General features: G+C 39.8%; 1 protein-coding gene across 1 annotated transcript in view; it reads right to left on the reverse strand.

Annotated features, from left to right (window-relative positions):
- Positions 1-267: 267 nt before the first annotated feature.
- ERCC4 (ERCC excision repair 4, endonuclease catalytic subunit) overlaps positions 268-16,672 on the reverse strand; it is a 36,210-nt gene continuing 19,805 nt past the window's right edge. The window contains exons 4-11 of the mRNA XM_007951811.1: positions 16,429-16,432; positions 15,905-16,085; positions 13,801-13,929; positions 12,759-12,869; positions 10,614-11,211; positions 8,646-8,738; positions 2,252-2,364; positions 268-1,001 (exon numbers count right to left, since the gene is read on the reverse strand). Of these exons, the coding sequence (XP_007950002.1) occupies positions 268-1,001; positions 2,252-2,364; positions 8,646-8,738; positions 10,614-11,211; positions 12,759-12,869; positions 13,801-13,929; positions 15,905-16,085; positions 16,429-16,432 (1,963 nt within the window). The remainder of the gene's footprint in view (positions 1,002-2,251; positions 2,365-8,645; positions 8,739-10,613; positions 11,212-12,758; positions 12,870-13,800; positions 13,930-15,904; positions 16,086-16,428; positions 16,433-16,672) is intronic.

The raw sequence follows: 16,672 nt of genomic DNA on the forward strand, positions 1-16,672 counted from the left end.
ATGCTGACACATGTCACTTTAACATGAACTATACTACAACCAGGCATATACACTGCAGGGAGGGAAGAGAGCAGACATGGGAAAGTGAAAATGCTGCAAAGTTCAGAGAAGACTCTTGGCTTCTGTTTCACTGACCTAGGAAACAGACCAAAGAATCATTAAAATCACTGGAAGGGAATAGAAGGCTGAGCGAGTAATTAATAATGACCTATACCAGCTGGCAAAGGGCCATTAGACAGCACAGTCGGGGGACATGAGAACTATTGCTCATTTTTTCATCTTCTCTTTAGAGATAACTTCTGCATATGAGGTGTGAATGAAGTCATGAAGCTGCTTAGCATTTGCAGCATTCCCCAGAATACTTGTGAGTTTGTCTTGTGATAAGGTTGCTAATTCTGCTATGTTTTTAACGTGATGCATCAAGGAGCGGCAGTTTTTGGCATTCACCCCTGGCATTTTCAGCAAGAAGTCCTGGGGGCCGGGGCTATACTTCTCTGACTCGGGGAGGGTCTCGGAATCTGCTGTGACAGCCATGGCTGCCGCTGCATCAGGCTGTGGCTTATTCTGTTTCAGCTCCTCAAACAGCTCTGCAGTCGCGTGAGGGGAGGGGCACCAAAGGATCCGGAGCCTGGGGAAGTGCAGGGTCAGAAGCGTGAGTTTAGAACTGATGTCACTGCTGGAGATCTCCTGATGGAAGGCACCTCGGGACACGAGAGAGAAAGGCTTACTGGGGTCAAACTCGATCAGGAGCACTGGTCGCTTGTAATAGCGGGACATGGAGATGCACTGGCTATAGAGGCGGCCGTTATTCAAGGAGCCAATCAAATCACTGATGCTCTTGCGCTCCACGCACATTTCTGGAGTCAGAATGTAATCACCAACCTCCAAGGTCACTGGTTCAATGTCAATACCCCGGCGATGGATCAGAGAAGGCAGTTCACTTCGAAACTCACGCATGTCTACAACTATACTTTGCTGTGTATCACTCTGTTCCTGGCCACCTAAGAAGAAAAAGTAGCTTTTTAAGTAACATCACTCAGTAAGAAATCTCATAGAATGGAATATAACGAAGTTTAAAATCTGTATCCTTAACAACAAAAAGATAAACAACCCAAATGAAAAATGGTCAAAGGACTCGAATAAACATTCCTCCAAAAGATACACAAATGGCCATTAAGAACACGAAAGTTGCTCAAAGTCATTAGTCATTAGGGAGACCAAATCACTGAGACACCACTTCACACCCATTAGGATTGCTGTGATGAACAAAACAAAACAAAAAACCAGGACACAACAGGTATTGCCAAGGATGTGGAGAAACTGCTGGTGGGAATGCAAAATGGTACAGTCACTGTGGAAAACAGTTTAGCATTTCCAGAGAAGTTAAATATGGAATTACCATATGACCCAGCAAATCCAAATCCTACGTATAGATCCTAAAGAACTGAAAAGGAAGAATTCAAAAAAATACCTGCATGACAACGCTCACTGCAGCACAATTCACAACAGTCAAAAGGTGAAAACCACCTACAAGTCCATCAACAAATGAGAGGATAAACAGAATGTGGTCTATCCATACAATGTAATATTACTCAGCCCAAAATAGAAATGAAACCCTGATATACACTACCACATGGATGGACCTTGAAAACACCATGATGAGTGCAGTAAGTCAGCTGCAAAAGGTCAAATATTGTTACGATCTCACTTATATGAAATAAGCAAATATACAGAAACCAAAGATGACTAGCGGTTACCAATGGAAGCAGAAAGGAAAAGAAGGGGAGCTTCCACTTAGGAGGCACTGAGTCTGTACTAATGGTAGTAAAATGATTGGGAAAGGATAGCCAGAATTGGTGCAAGACCTGAAGAATGTAACCAATGTCAGTGAATTGTACATGCAGAAATTGTGGGGATGGTGTACGTTTTGTTACTATGTTTTCATCACAATGAAATTAACAAGTACATTCTGACTCTCCACCAGTGAGGACTTTGGAACATTACTCATTTCCAAAGTGCAGTGCCTGCAGTGTAACCCCACTGCTGTAACAGAGGAGGAACCTTAGGTCCAGGGAGAACCAAAGGTTAGTAAATGGCAGAGGAAATGAGACTATGGGAGCAGATGCCCTTTCCTGGGTCTGACACCCAGTCGTAAGAGTCTGTTGAGATGTATCAGGCCCCTGCCGAGTAGCTATGGGAGCTCGCAGTTCTTTGTGGGCGATGGGAGTGCCGGACAGAGGGTGAGGCTCACCTGCTTTCCGAGTGTTGGCGGGGACATTGGCTGACGTGCTGCCTCTTGCTAAGTCTTGGTTGGTTTCATCTCTGCCTTCTCTCTCTTCAGGGATGACCATGCTAGCCTTTTCCCTGGTGAAGAAAAACATTTAAAACATTCTTCAAACTCATTTCAAAATTCCAGATTTTTACCTTGTAAATTCTAATGTAGAAAATGATTTACAGATTATAGTAGCGGAAGAGTATGAAACACATCAGAAGTAAAGAAGCACAGACAAGTGACGGGTACAGGAAGCAGAGACTGTCTTGGCTGGGTACAACCTCCTCAAAAAGCCGAACGCAGAACTACCAGAAGACGCAGCAATGCCAATCTCAGAGCTACCTGAAGATACTCGATACTCTGATCTTCAGAATAAAAACAGGTGTTGATGATTTTTGATTCTAAATCAAGCACTTTGAGACATGAAGCAAGCATGTAAAAATCTGCCCAAAGAGACTGAGACTATTTATAAGACTAAAGTATTATTGAGATTAAAAGATAATTTAAGTAATTTATATTCAAATATTTCCAGGATAATCACAAATAAAACCAAAAGTATTATTGAGATTAAAAGATAATTTAAGTAATTTATATTCAAATATTTCCAGGATAATCACAAATAAAAACAAAAAACAAACTGTTGTTGTTGTTGTTTTGCTGTTGAGTTGGACCCAACTCATAGTGACCCCTTCTTGGGTTTTTCAGGAAGTATCACTACGGAAGTAGATTGCCCAACCTTTCTTCCCGAGGAGTGGCTGGTGGGTTTGAACCACCAGCCTTCTGGTTAGCAGTCAAGTGCCTTAGGCACTATGCCACCAAAGCTCCCCAAAAAAACAAAATAAGGATGGTTAAAAAATGAACGATTAAAAGAAACACACATATAAAAAAACTACGGCTGAAAAAATTCCAGGTGGGAGGCCTCTCTAGTTGCCTTTCAGTTCATTCTGACCCATAACAATCCTTTAAGAGGCCCCATTAAACATCTTCATTTTTAAAGGAAAAGTCAAGCTAATACAAGAAACCAGCTTTCTACCACAGATTTAAAATGATGATCCCCACTGCAGGTCATGTCTCAGGAACAGCTTTCATTGACTTACAAATATTTTTTTGAATGTTTTATTGTGGTTTGGGTGAAAGTTTACAGAGAATGTTGGTTCCCATTCAACAATTCACACAGAGATTTGTTTCCTGACTTTGGATGCAGTCCCCTCAATGTGTCAGCACTCTCCCACTCCCACCCTGGGTTCCCTGTTTCTATTCACCCAGCTTTCCTGCCCCTTCCTGCCTTCTGAATTTTGCTTTTGGGCAAATGCTGCCCTTTTGGTCTCTGATGGTTGACTGCTCAGAGGAGCACATTCCTCACAGGTGTTACTGTTGACTTTATAGCCCAGACTGCTGTTCGGCCGTAAAGTGGTTCAGTTCTGAGTTTGGAGGGTGTCTAAGAGCCATAGTCTTGGGGGTTCCACCAAGACATGTGTTTTTTAAAAAACACTTCTGAGTGCTCCCACATGTTGAGTGGGGTACTTTGGATAGGAATATGTTCATGCAATAATCCCTGCCTTCCAGGTATATTACACTTTGTGGATCTACAGCATCCTACAACCATAACAGAGACAAGTAGCTGGGAATGACAAGCATGACCACACCCTCAACAATCAAAGAAAGAGCAAGTCACGTTGTTACAGTCCTATTTTTTTAAAAAACAGGACATAGGGTATAATCAACTAATGAACCAACAGACACTACGGTACTGCAAGTGTCCAGTCTGCTTTGGAAGACAGAGAAGATGTGAGGCTGGGTCTCTTCTTTTAGGGAGCTTGCAAATGAGTGGAGGAAACAAAGCAACCATCAACAAGATTGTAGAACTAACTAATTGCAATAAAGGCATCAGGGTGAGGTGAAATAGTAGAGAAGGTATTCTTATATTAACAAATTTCAACGAGGTTTTAAACAACAAGATTTTCCCACTCAAGGAAATGTAACAAGGTGGAGTAACTTTCCAATCATTCTGGATAAAAGATATTTTAGAGCAATTTAGAGATACAACTAAAGAACAGAAATATAATTTGAAACGATACACATATGAAAACAGCATTAGTACATTTTATAGATAGTGTCCAAGAGGCCAGACAACAGCTCTAGTTCCACTGTTCCCTCATCAGTCTCACTACCAGTGTCAAGTGCTGCCTGCTGCAAAATTCTTTGCAACAGCACTGGCTCTGGTGGCCACTCATTACTGGTCCATTACATCTACTACACTCTATCTGGAAGGAGACCTGTGGTACAGTGGTTAAAGCACTCATCTGCTAACCGAAAGGTCAGTGTTTGAACTCACCAGCTGCTCCACAGGGGAAAGATGTGGCAGTCTGCTTTTGTACAGATTACAGCCTCAGAAACCCTATGGGGTGGCTCTGCTCAGTCTTATAGGGACACTGAGTCAGAATGAATTTAACAGCAATGGCTTTACACTCTATTTGAGGACAAAGGGTAAACCATTAAAAAAAATTATTGTTCTTAATGTTTAAAGCTTGGGACTATTTAGTTTATCATTTCTTTTGTCTTTCCTCTTTATTTTCCTTAATTTTACAAACTAAGCTACACATCACACATGAGGGCAGCCCAATTTCCTGATTTATCTGTAATTTGCTAGAGGCTGTATAGTGTAGCGGCATAGTGTCTAAGGCATCTGACTGCTAACCAGAAGGCTGGCGGTTCAAAACCACCAGCCACTCCTTGGAAGATGACTGGACAATCCACTTCTGTAGACATACTGCTTCAGAAACCCAAGGAGGGGTCGCTATAAGTTGGGACCAACTTGATGGCAGTGAGCCATACTAATACTGCCTCATTAATACAACAAAGACAGTCCATTCCCAAAAGGGACTAGAACCTTGGGCACAGGAGTCAGGGTTTATGACATACATTTCTGGGGGACATGATTCAATCCCGAACAGTCCACATTCCAGGTTCTGCTGAGTGATTTCCAATGTGTGCCAGATCATCCACGCCTCGTAGTCTGGCCCTCTGGTGTGTAGAATCACTTGCACCCAATATCTCGCTACAATTTACTAAATGTATCCTTTTCTGCTGTACTGTCGTGTGCGGTCAATTCAATTCAGACTCACAGTACCCTGCAGGACAGAGTAGAACTGCCCCATAGGGTTTCCCTAGGCATACTCTTTATGGGAGCAGATCACCAGGTCTTTTCTGCTGGTAGGTGTGAACCACTGACTTTTTCAAGCACTTAACCATTGTGCCACCAGGGCTCTTTAGGTTCCTTGATATACTGGAGACGGGGCAGTCGCACAGAGAAAATCTGGAGCAAAAAAACTTACCTACGCGGGTAACCTACTGGACTCCTTCCATTCTACTACTGTCTTTCCCTGTAACACCAATAACCTAATCTGAATACTTTAGCTCTATGTGCTTATTTGTGACTTGGTGACAAGTAACAATTCCTTTAATCAAAGAAGGCTTAAGTAAAGAATGTTTTAAAAAGAGTGAAGGGTGGCTAGGAACCACTGGCCCATCTCCAGTACAATCAGTTCGTTGATTCATCTTGGAAGTATCTCTCAAAGCTGTCTACTTCTCTCCATCAACTTAATCTTGGCCACCATTATCTCTAATCAGATGACTGCAGCAGCCTTCTAACCAGTTTCCCTGCTCCATCCATTCCTTAGTTTGATGCCAGAGAGAGCCTTTAAAAATACGTTCTTGTTAGTTACTATGGAGTTGGCTCTGACTCACAGTGATCCCACATACAACAAAACACAACACTGCCTGGTCCCGCGCCATCTTCATGATAGTGGTATTGGTCACTGTGCATGTAGGCAGAGTGTCTTCCAACCTGGAGGGTCATCTTCCAGCATTACAATGGACAATGTTCTGTTGTGATCCATAAGGCTTTCACTGGCTAATTGTCAGAAGCAGATCACCAGGTCTTTCTTCCTAGTCTGTCTTAGTTTGGAAGCTCTGCTGGAACCTGTCCACCATGAGTGACCCTGATGGTATTTGAAATATTGGCATAGCTTCCACCATCACAGAAACACACAAGCTACCACATGTCAACAAACATACATGCAGGTGGTACTTTAAAAATATACTTATGCACTTTTCTACTTAGAATACTTCAGTACTAGCTAATTGCCTTTAGAATAAAATTAAAAATTCTTAACAGGGTCTCCTGTAGCTCTGAGCCTTCACAAATGCTATTTCTCAGTATAACCCTCTTTTCTTTCCCATCAGCCTAGGAGCTCCTGCTGTTTTTCGTGTATCAGGTTAAATATTACTTCTTCAGTGAAGCTGTCCCTGATGCCCCGATTGGGCTAGCACCCTTTACTTGGACCTCTGCAGCCAGCAGCACTCTGCACACATCATGACAATATTTCTCTAAGTGCTGAATGTCCGTCGTCTGCACTACGGGAGAAGCTCCAGGAGGGCAGACCTTTTCCGTGCCACTATAACCTTAGCATTTTAGTATCAGCACAGGGCTCAGCACCTAAGAAGAGGTACGCAACCAATGCCTCCTGACTGAGCTTGGGTGGGGTGAAGGCCTAGAAGACAGGGATGGAGCAAGACAGGGGATGGTAAGCTTTGAGCAAGAAGAGGTAGCCAACATAACACCTGGTTTATTACAATACTATTTCTGAAATATTTTTCAAGAAATATAGACATATACATAAACCCTATGTATATATATATAAACAGGAGTCCCTGGCTATGCAAATGATTAAGCACTGAACTGCTAGCCAAAAAGCTGGTGGCTTGAACCCACCCAGTGATGCCTTGGAAAACAGGCCTGGCGATCTACTTCTGAAAGGTCGTAACCTTGAAAACCCTATGCAAAAGTTCTATTCTGCACACATGAGGTTGCCTGAAGATGGAACTGACACAATGGCAACCAACCACATACACATAAACAACCCCCAGAGGCCATGAATAGAAAGTGTATTTTCATAGCAGGCTGAGAGGATTGAACAGTAAGTTTATGACTAGTGGCTGGAACAGCCAAGGCAGGTCACAGCTCTAGAGGACTGAAGGGAAGGGTACTGCCCACGTACCATGCTGAGCCCCTCCAAAGGACTCAAAGACACTGGTTCAACAAACACCTGTTTCTAGAAACACGTACCCTGGACGAAGCAGGGTATATTTTCAGCATATACTGAGAACTCACAGCCAGCACTGGAGGATGGGCCCTGGAAGGCTGACTGCCACTAAAAATAATTTCTGCCCTCTTGCTGTCACTGTTACATTGCCAGTGTGTGAGGCTCACAGGACTGATCGGGCCCAGTCCCTAAGTCCAGGCCCCGGTCTCCTCTAGTCTAGTCTTTTCTCTGGCTCAGCTCGATGATGCTGCGTCCAGCCCTTGCCTTGGCTTCTGAGGCCCATTACATCTAGTTTCCCCACCCGAAGGTGCCATCTTCTTAATTACATCCCTGATGGGTGTTACAAAATTTCTCAAACACTTTCAGGGGCACGAGGTACCCATGCAAGTTGACAAATCTCTCAGTTATAAACATTTTCCTTATGTTCAACTGAAGCACATTTTCTATTTGGATTTGGAACATGACCAGATACCATTCTCAAAAATACAAGTTCAGACAAACACCGTACTTTTTTCAAGTGCCAGGGAGACTCTGCTGATGGCGAGCTGAACCAACTAGGGAGTCCTGGTGGCTCCCAGTACACAGTAAAGCAGTTAGTCACAAACAGACAACGGACAGTTGAAAAGGAAGAAAGGAATGCAAAGGGAAGAGAGAAATCTTGTATACAAATGGGTTGGGGAGGGGAAAGAAATTTAAGAACATATTCTTAGAAAAGTAGCATATTAATTATGTTTCTGATGTCTTATGTTGCATTTCTTTATAAACAGCAACGTTGTTCTTTTTGTCACATTTCTGACCCTCTGTTCAACAACTGAAAACCAACTGGAGATGGTGGGAAAGAGGGGAAACAGAAAGACAGTGAACCTGTGCAAGCTGGAACCTGTGAAAGACAGAAATCGTCAGAAAAGGAAAACTCAAATATTTTCCATTAACAGAGAGCAACAGAAAAGGGGTAAGACTGCACCCTGTCAATGGTGGAAAAGCGGTCAGACCCAGAAAAACAAGGCAGTCCCGTCAGGTTCCAGCTCCCTCAGGTCTCACCGTACGTGCCAACGCACATCTTAAGGGCTCCAGCCTTGAAACCACCATGGAGCACCATTCTTTTTGAAACACTGGGGTTGCCACATCTTAATCCTGATGATCCTCTTTGACTTCTCCCCCTCTCATCTTTACTGTGGGTTACTAGACCTCCCACCCAGAGAAGCCTCTGGCTCTTGAAAGGCCTTCAAGACCGTCTGCAATTTTCATACTGATCTTCCATGTGTTACCTTATGAGTTTTTCAAAAGCTTCCTTTTCTTTCCGCAAAGCAGTCAGATAACGTTGCTCCTCAGTCGAACCTCCATATATGAGAAAATAAACCCTGCAAGTTAAGACAGGACACTTTTAGGCTACAGACATATCATCTTTAATCTCTGAAAGGGCAGCACAGCGTTGAAATCAGCAACCTAGAGTGTTCAAACAGTAAATATTTGACTGAGAATAAACGGTTCCATTAAACACATACTTATTAAAACTAAGCTGCCTAAACCCCACCTGCTAAAGGCCTCTTTACCACTTTTTTTTTTAAATTTTCTTTTGTCAAAAGGACAGAGTTTAGATATAGCTAGAGAGAGAGACAGAGTAATTATTTTCTTGTAACTATAAACAAATAAAGAACCCCACAGAATTGTAAAGGCTTCTCTTTTTAATTTTTTTTCTTTGCACTTCTGCCAAACACTCGTTTAAAAAGTTGGATGGTTGTAAAAACCAGCACATGAAAGTTCATGTTAGTGAAAAATAAACAAATGAAATCTATATGACGCTTATCTTCACAAGTCATTTCTCAGCCCTTTTATTCTTGTCTCAACAAAACAGTCTTCACACATTTTATATAAACACGGGCATATGGACTCTGTCAGGCTTCTAGAAAACTAACCGATTGAGTCTTTTCTCTTAGAAAAGGCCTGATTTCCTATCTTCTTTGGGGCTAAGAGAGCTGAATACAGCACCTCTTGTCTCTTTCCTTACCTTCTACCCATTCATTTTCCTTTCTCAGTCCTTGATTCTTCTCTTAACTTTCACCTTCCTAGATTATACGGTAAAACCTGTGAGAGCTGGAACTTGGAGTGACTGCCTTGTTTCTCCAGGTCTCAAAAGTTTCCAACTTTTGACAGGGTACATATGGTCTTACCACTTTTCTATCACCCGTTTTAGTGGAAAATATTGAGTGTTCCCTTTCTGATGGGTTTCCACCTTACACGGTTTCTAGCTTTCACAGGTTTTATCGTATTTCTTTGAACTGTACACAAGAAGAAAGACCATTTCTGGGCCTCAGTTTCCCAATGAGAAAGTGAACAGATGTACTGCCAGGTTATATCTGATTCTGACATTTTGTTTCCAAATATCACAGTACTTTGTTCTCAGGCAACAAAGAACTTTAGAGCACACAAGCTATCTACAGAGTTGATCAATAGCTAAGCATGAAAAATTTACTGCCTATAATTATTTTACCAGGTTCACCTAATCTCTTCATCCTGCATTATTTCTGGTCCACCTCCTCCATTCAATTCTCCTTTGAAAGGCTGCATTAGTTAAACCGCTAGCAAGGTTTCTTTTGGCTCTGTTTTGTGGTTCAGGCTGAGTTCAGGATATTAATTCTGCTGTTTATTTCCCCTCAGATCATTGGAGAGTCAGAACACTATATTCTCTGGGAAGCATCATTTTCTTATCTGAGATCTCTGTGGATTTCTCAGCTGATATTTCTTGATACTCGAATAGACTTGTACAATAATTCCCCAAATACTTCAGTTTTATGTGGAAGTAATTTTGAATTACTTCTTCAAATTGTTAAGAAAGACATTTTAGAAGATTGGAGTGATGTAGCCAGGTCACAATTACATTAACTTTTGGGAGAATGTAGAGTATTACAGATTTCCTAGACTTATTTAGCTACAGCATCCTGGGGGCTGCAAACCGACCATAAAGAGTACGGTACAGGAAGAACAGCAAGGAATGAGAACATGAGCAGCTCCCGGTATCTGCTGTTCTGCTACATACAGTATCTGATATCCTTCCTGTGCCAACTCCCTAGATTGACAAGTAAGCAAAATAAGTTTTCATGAGACTTAACCAGTATCACAGCAATGGGTTGTTCAAGATAAGAAAACAAATATGCAACTGATAGTCTCTGTGTTAGAGCCTAACGAACCGTGATAGTGGAACCCTTCAGCAATAGTCAATCTTCTTTAGAACTTGCCTCAGAGGTTTCCCGGGCCTACTTGCCCTATATATTTCAAGCTGACGAACAAACGTTAGCTCAGCATCATACAATACAACATATCTTGGCTCCACTTCATGGAGTACCCTTGTCAGGGCATAGGGGTCACTACAACCTAGAAGCGGATGGATGATGATGAGGGGTTCTTTTAGGATTCCGTACGCAGCATCGGATGACAAGTTTAAATCAAATTCCTCGTGCTTCATTTCTTCTAAACCACTTTCTTGGCTGCCACTTATTTCTCTCGGATAGCCTTCTTCAACCTGCCCTTTGGCTTCAAGTTCTTCCGATTTTCCCATCATCTGAGTTAAAGTCAACCTTCGTTTCTTCCTTTTGAGAGTCCTTTCTTTGGGAGAAACCTTTTCTTTGTTTTGGGGGTCTTTGGGTCTTTTGTTAGACTTCTTGGCCCTCTTTGAGTTGCCCTCCTTTCTAAATTTCAGCCACGCCTCTTCGGCTTTGCCGTCCTCCTCAAAGGTTTTCCTGTAGAGTCTCAGTAAGAAGGCCTCGGCTCCAGCCGTGATGTACTCTCTCAGCTGGGAACACGTTCGGTCATCACTTGCACAGATCAGTACTTGACCTAAAACCAGAAGATAATGTTACACTAGGATTACTCCTTTGCCTCTCTACTGCTCACATGCCCCCAGGACCCTCTCCACATTACCCCTTACAGGATTTACAAACTGTTTAAAAATAGTTTTAGGAGCTTATCAAACACTTCCACCTCTCTTGCAGAGTTACTTAAATCTTTTGAGAAAAACTGAAGCCAGCAATATTTACAGTTGTAGAAAAGTACAGCAATGGTACAATAGAGGTTTTAAAAAAGCTCTTTTTGATTAATAATTTTCCAGAGGATCATATATCCCAATATGCATTCCAAATGGATTATATAAATATTAAATAGTAAATCATTAAAAATAGTAACTATTCTCCATGTCTTTGGATGTAAATTATTTTCTAAGCTTAAAAGCAATGAGAAATCTCAGAGATCATTAATAGATCTGTGTCTGTGAGAATGAAAAATTATACAACATAAAAACCAGACAAAAAACAACTTTAGTAACAACTATGACAAACGTTTCTATCCTTAATATATAAAGAGATGATACAAACTGAGGACAAAGAGTAAATTAAAAAGGAGATAAGACAATTCATAAAAGAGGAAATGCATTTGAGAAAACATCCAGCCTCACTATGCATCAAAATTAAAACCAGATCCACATTTTTTCTCCTATCAGATTGCTTTATATGTGTGTGTATGATGTGGTTTTTTAATTTTTTTACACATATACTTCTTCTGTTAATACAATTTAGAAAACACACAATTTTATGGTTATAAAAGGACACCTATGAAAACAGCTGTTCATTGACATTTAAAATAGACAATTATTCATTCAGTATTGCAGAGTCAACACAAAAAATAATTATCCTGAGAAGCAGATGACTTTGTCTTCTTTTTTTAAGTGCACTTTCTGCCTCCCAACATAATTTTCTACTTGAACATGTGTTTAAGTTAGTTCTCTCTGTGCACGTATTTTAATTTTCATCAAAGGTACAGCTGTGCGTAGTTAACAAGGTCAAATAATTTCACACGGCTTGTGATGAGAAAGATGGCTTTTATTTTTCAGACTAATTGTTGAGGTTTAGTCTACCATGCTAATCCACTAACACACCCATGTTTAAGGAGAAGAGGCCTAAAATCTGCATCTGTCCTCTAAGGCTAGGTTAATGTTATTCCACAGAAGAGGTGAGGCTTTTCTGCAAAGAGCTTGCCGAGAATATAAAACACAAGACTCACTAGCTTTCTCCTTAGGGATTCTAGATTCAAAGCTGGTCAATCTCCATGTATTCACACACATATCTGTCTATAGAGATTAGCTGACTCTTTCAATAGACGTCCTGAGAACCTAACAGTAAAAACTCTACTCTCAGGACTACACAATGATTGTACCAGGAGGTGTCACAGCAAATGAACAGTAAGGAGGTTGCCACTGGGACCCCAGGGCTTATTTGGCATTTCTTCTTTGACATTTATAAACACAATTGTGAGTTATTTTTAAAGCGCTAGTCAAAACGTTCCATTGGGTAGATTTTAAACGCCAACATCATCGTCTCCTTTTTTCCTACCTGGACCACCAAGGGCTTCACTCTCCTTATTTTCTGCCTCAATTTCTTTCAGTACTTCGGTGAGGGCTTCCCACTTAGGGTTGCTTTCGAGAACCAGTTCCTTTTTTGCTTCTGTACAGAAATAAGAGAGTGTCTCATTCTATGTAACATTTATCTGTAAAGTATCCCAAGGGCTTTATTTTATTTTTAACATAATGGATAGCACAAGCATCATTCCATCAGCCCATTCCACTGAACATTCTTCATAATGTTAGAGATAATCTTCTTTCCTGAAAAAAAGGCCTACTTATGGTCTTAATAAAAGAAAAGATACTCACTAATGTAGGTTTTACAATGCCTTGATAGAAAGGCTCTACGACATTATGGCATGGTCACTAAAGTGATGATTCTGTATTAGCTGTCAACTGTCACCTCACATACAGGCTGTCACATAAAATAATCAGTACAGAGTAACAGTATTTCTGAAATCTATAAGCTTTTCATTCTGAACACAGAGTAGACAATGATCAAATTTTTATTTCTATGTAAGTACTCAAAAAATATCATTAATATATTTAAACAGAGCTTTGACCTAGGCAGGAAGCAAGAATTAACCCAATCTGATGCCCTACCAAACTAGTGATATTTCTAGTACCTACTAGATGGGTATTAGAATGTAATCCATTTGCCTCATTCTAGTACAATATTTATGTTCATGAAAAGGTTAGAAGTTATATTAAAAAGCTTTACTTTACGTGCTAAAAACAGTAATTATTTTGAAGTAAAACAAAAATCAATCTGTAGCTGTTATATAGCAATTAAGAATACTCTTGATTGTACTTGGCATTCGTTATTTAGAATTCCCTAGCAATGGATTCTAAGACCTGGCATGCTGGACTTTTAACATACATTACATATGTTACGTGTAATACACATACATGCATTTCATATACAGGTACGCTTTTTTACATGGTTAAAGGATCTTTTAAATTACACTTGACAAGCATTTCTCTATCAAATACTTAATAAAAGACATGATTAAAAACTTAAGTCTACAAGATACCTTGCCCTTCTTTAATCTCTGTTTTCTCAGACATTTTAGTTTTTTTATTCATTTTGGCATCTGGAACATGATAAACCCTTGATCGAGCATTTAGAAACATTGAGGTACTGGAGTCAAGAAACAGCCAACCTAATTAAAAAAAAAAAAGCTTTCAATTTACAATTAATTTTAAACAATCTCTGATGGTGGTAAGACTTACATATACAACTGGCCACCACCTTGCTTTCCTAGCGACCATACCCTTCCCCACTACTGTGGCCCCTCTCTTTGTTGGGCTAGACCAGTGGTTTTCAATGTGTGATACACAGACCCCAGGGGGTCCCCAAGACTCTTTTAGGGAGTCTTTGATGTCAAAACTATTTTCATTATAATACTAAGACTTTATTTGCCTGTCTTTACTATATTGACATTTCCAATGATGGTATAAAAACAATGGTTGGTAACATTGTCGGTGCCTTAGCACAATTCAAGGCAGTGGCACCAAACCGTACCAGCAGTCAATGAATTCTTCACTGCCATGCATCTGTAGCCTAAAAATAAAGTTTTTCTAAAAAGTCTAAAAAAAAGAATATCCCTTATGAAGCAGTAAAAATGACTGTTTTAAATCTTCCGCCTTGAGGCTCTCTCTTTTTACTATTTGGTGTGACAACATGGGAAGCAGACCCAAGGCGCTTTAGCTGCATACAAGTACAACGGCTGGCTCCTGGAGGAGCACTCTTGTGCCTGAGTTCTACTGAACCAGACGCTTTTTTCATGAAACACCATTATTTCTTAAAAGAACAAATGACAGAAAAACCATGGTTATTCAGACTTGGGTATTTGTAAAATATTTTCCTGCAAATGAACAAACTGAGTATTTCACTTCAAGGAAAACAGCTGGCAGTATTTGTTGCCAATTATAAAAATCTAGCTTTTGAGGAAAAATTTGAATTTTGGAAAGTCTGCATCTGCCAAATGTGATGACATTAATACATCTGACTTTTTTATATCAATAATGACATGTGTCAACATTTGGAGAATCTCTGTAACTCAGTGAATCACTGTCTTTCCAAATGACCAAAGCATGATGTTATAAAATCACGTTAAAGGTAAAAGATACATTCACATTTCAAGATAGACTACTGGATTTTAATGTAACAAAATAGGAAAAGTTCACTGATATATTTGCAGATTCCACACTGCAACCAATCTGTAAGAAACTTGTCAAGATTTGGTGTAGTATCAAAGAATATCCACAATTATTTGAAAAAATTACTAAAATACTCCCTTTCCTAACTACATATATGGGCATGAGGTCAGATTATCTTTACATTCTTCAACCAAAATAGTGTATCACAATCAACTGAACACAGAAGAAGGTAAGAGAATCCAACTGTCTTCTATTAAGTTAGACATTAAAGAAAGATTTGTAAACAATGTAAAACAATGCTATTCTTCTCAATAATTTTCCTGTTTTGGTAAATGTATTTCTCATAAAAACGTTATTTTTTTATTGATATGTAATAGGTTTATTATTGCTATTTTAAAATGAATGAACATTTTCTCAATGTCTCAGTTTTATTTCCTAACATGATAAATACCAATACTTATAACTCACATAAATGAAGCTCTGGACCCTCAATAGTTTTGAGAAGGTAACGGGAACCCCAAGGTGGAGAACTACTAGGCTGACCTAGTCCTTCCTGTATGTTTTCCCCATAAATCTCTTCTCTCTAAATCCATGGCATTCTAGCTGACGAGGCCCTCTAGTCCCCTGTAGTTTCTTTAGAAAAAATGAATTCTTTAGGAAAAAAAAGTTACCAACTAAACTTCCAGAATGTAACCTATTCCTAAATTGGAGACTGCCTGAACTAAACAGTCTTTTTCTAGAAATAAAATTGCTAGGAATGGATATGAATATTTATTATTACACAGAACAGAAGTTAAGTAGGCGGAAACATTAGCTATCAATAAAACCTACATCCTTGTGCTATGGACATGAAACATAATTTGAAGTCTTCAACATGTAGTTGAATATAGCACTCCTCATACCTGATTCCCCAACAAAACCCAACACTTTATTCAAATCAGTTCCTAGAATAATATTTATATTTTTATCTCTCACCTGAATTCTGACCAAAAGCCTTCTCAGTTGCTCTCAAAGATTCCAGAAGATTAAGAAATGTGACACAATCATATTGAGAGAGATATTGCAGCAAAGTTCGTAGGATCTTCAAGTCCTGAACCAAGGATTTAGTTTTGGCTCCAAGCTGGTGCCACAAAGGATCTAAGTAGTGGCGGATTGTCTAAAACAAGAATAAAAGTTAACTGCCAAAATGTGTTCAATATAACTACTCTTGATACAAATTATACTTCCAAAAACCAGTATCACTTAAGGAATGGGATAGAAAATTTCAGTTCATAAGATTCTAATAAAAATGTTAATTTTTCAAATGTAAAGCAGAGAGCAACTGCTGGAAAGTTCTTTGATCAGGTAAGAGTCAATTCGTAATTATCCATTATTTATATTATTATATTTGGGAAAGAAAAATCCTGATTAACATCAGAAAATCAAGTACTTGTTTTTTATGAACAGAATGAAAAGCATGTAGCTCAGACACATTCAACTGCTGCCAGGCTTGCCCTGACTCTCCTGGAGGGATGGAAATGTGGGCTCCATGGGAGCATGGAGTAGAGGGCACAGCCCATACAAACAACAGGTGTCAAATTAAATAAAAACGTACCTTACTTTGTTGGTGTTAAAGACTGGTTTAGTGGTCCCTTTTTTTTTTTTTAAAGTATGCTCATGAGTGGGAAAGCATTTGCTAAATTAACAACCGACTGTGTTTCTTTAATCCTCCACTTGTCTGTGAGTTTGTCATACTGTGCAGGC

Source organism: Orycteropus afer, unplaced genomic scaffold (genome assembly GCF_000298275.1).
Source record: "Orycteropus afer afer isolate SDZICR_OR568_19922 unplaced genomic scaffold, OryAfe1.0 scaffold00312, whole genome shotgun sequence".
In the NCBI taxonomy this organism is placed as follows: domain Eukaryota; kingdom Metazoa; phylum Chordata; class Mammalia; order Tubulidentata; family Orycteropodidae; genus Orycteropus; species Orycteropus afer.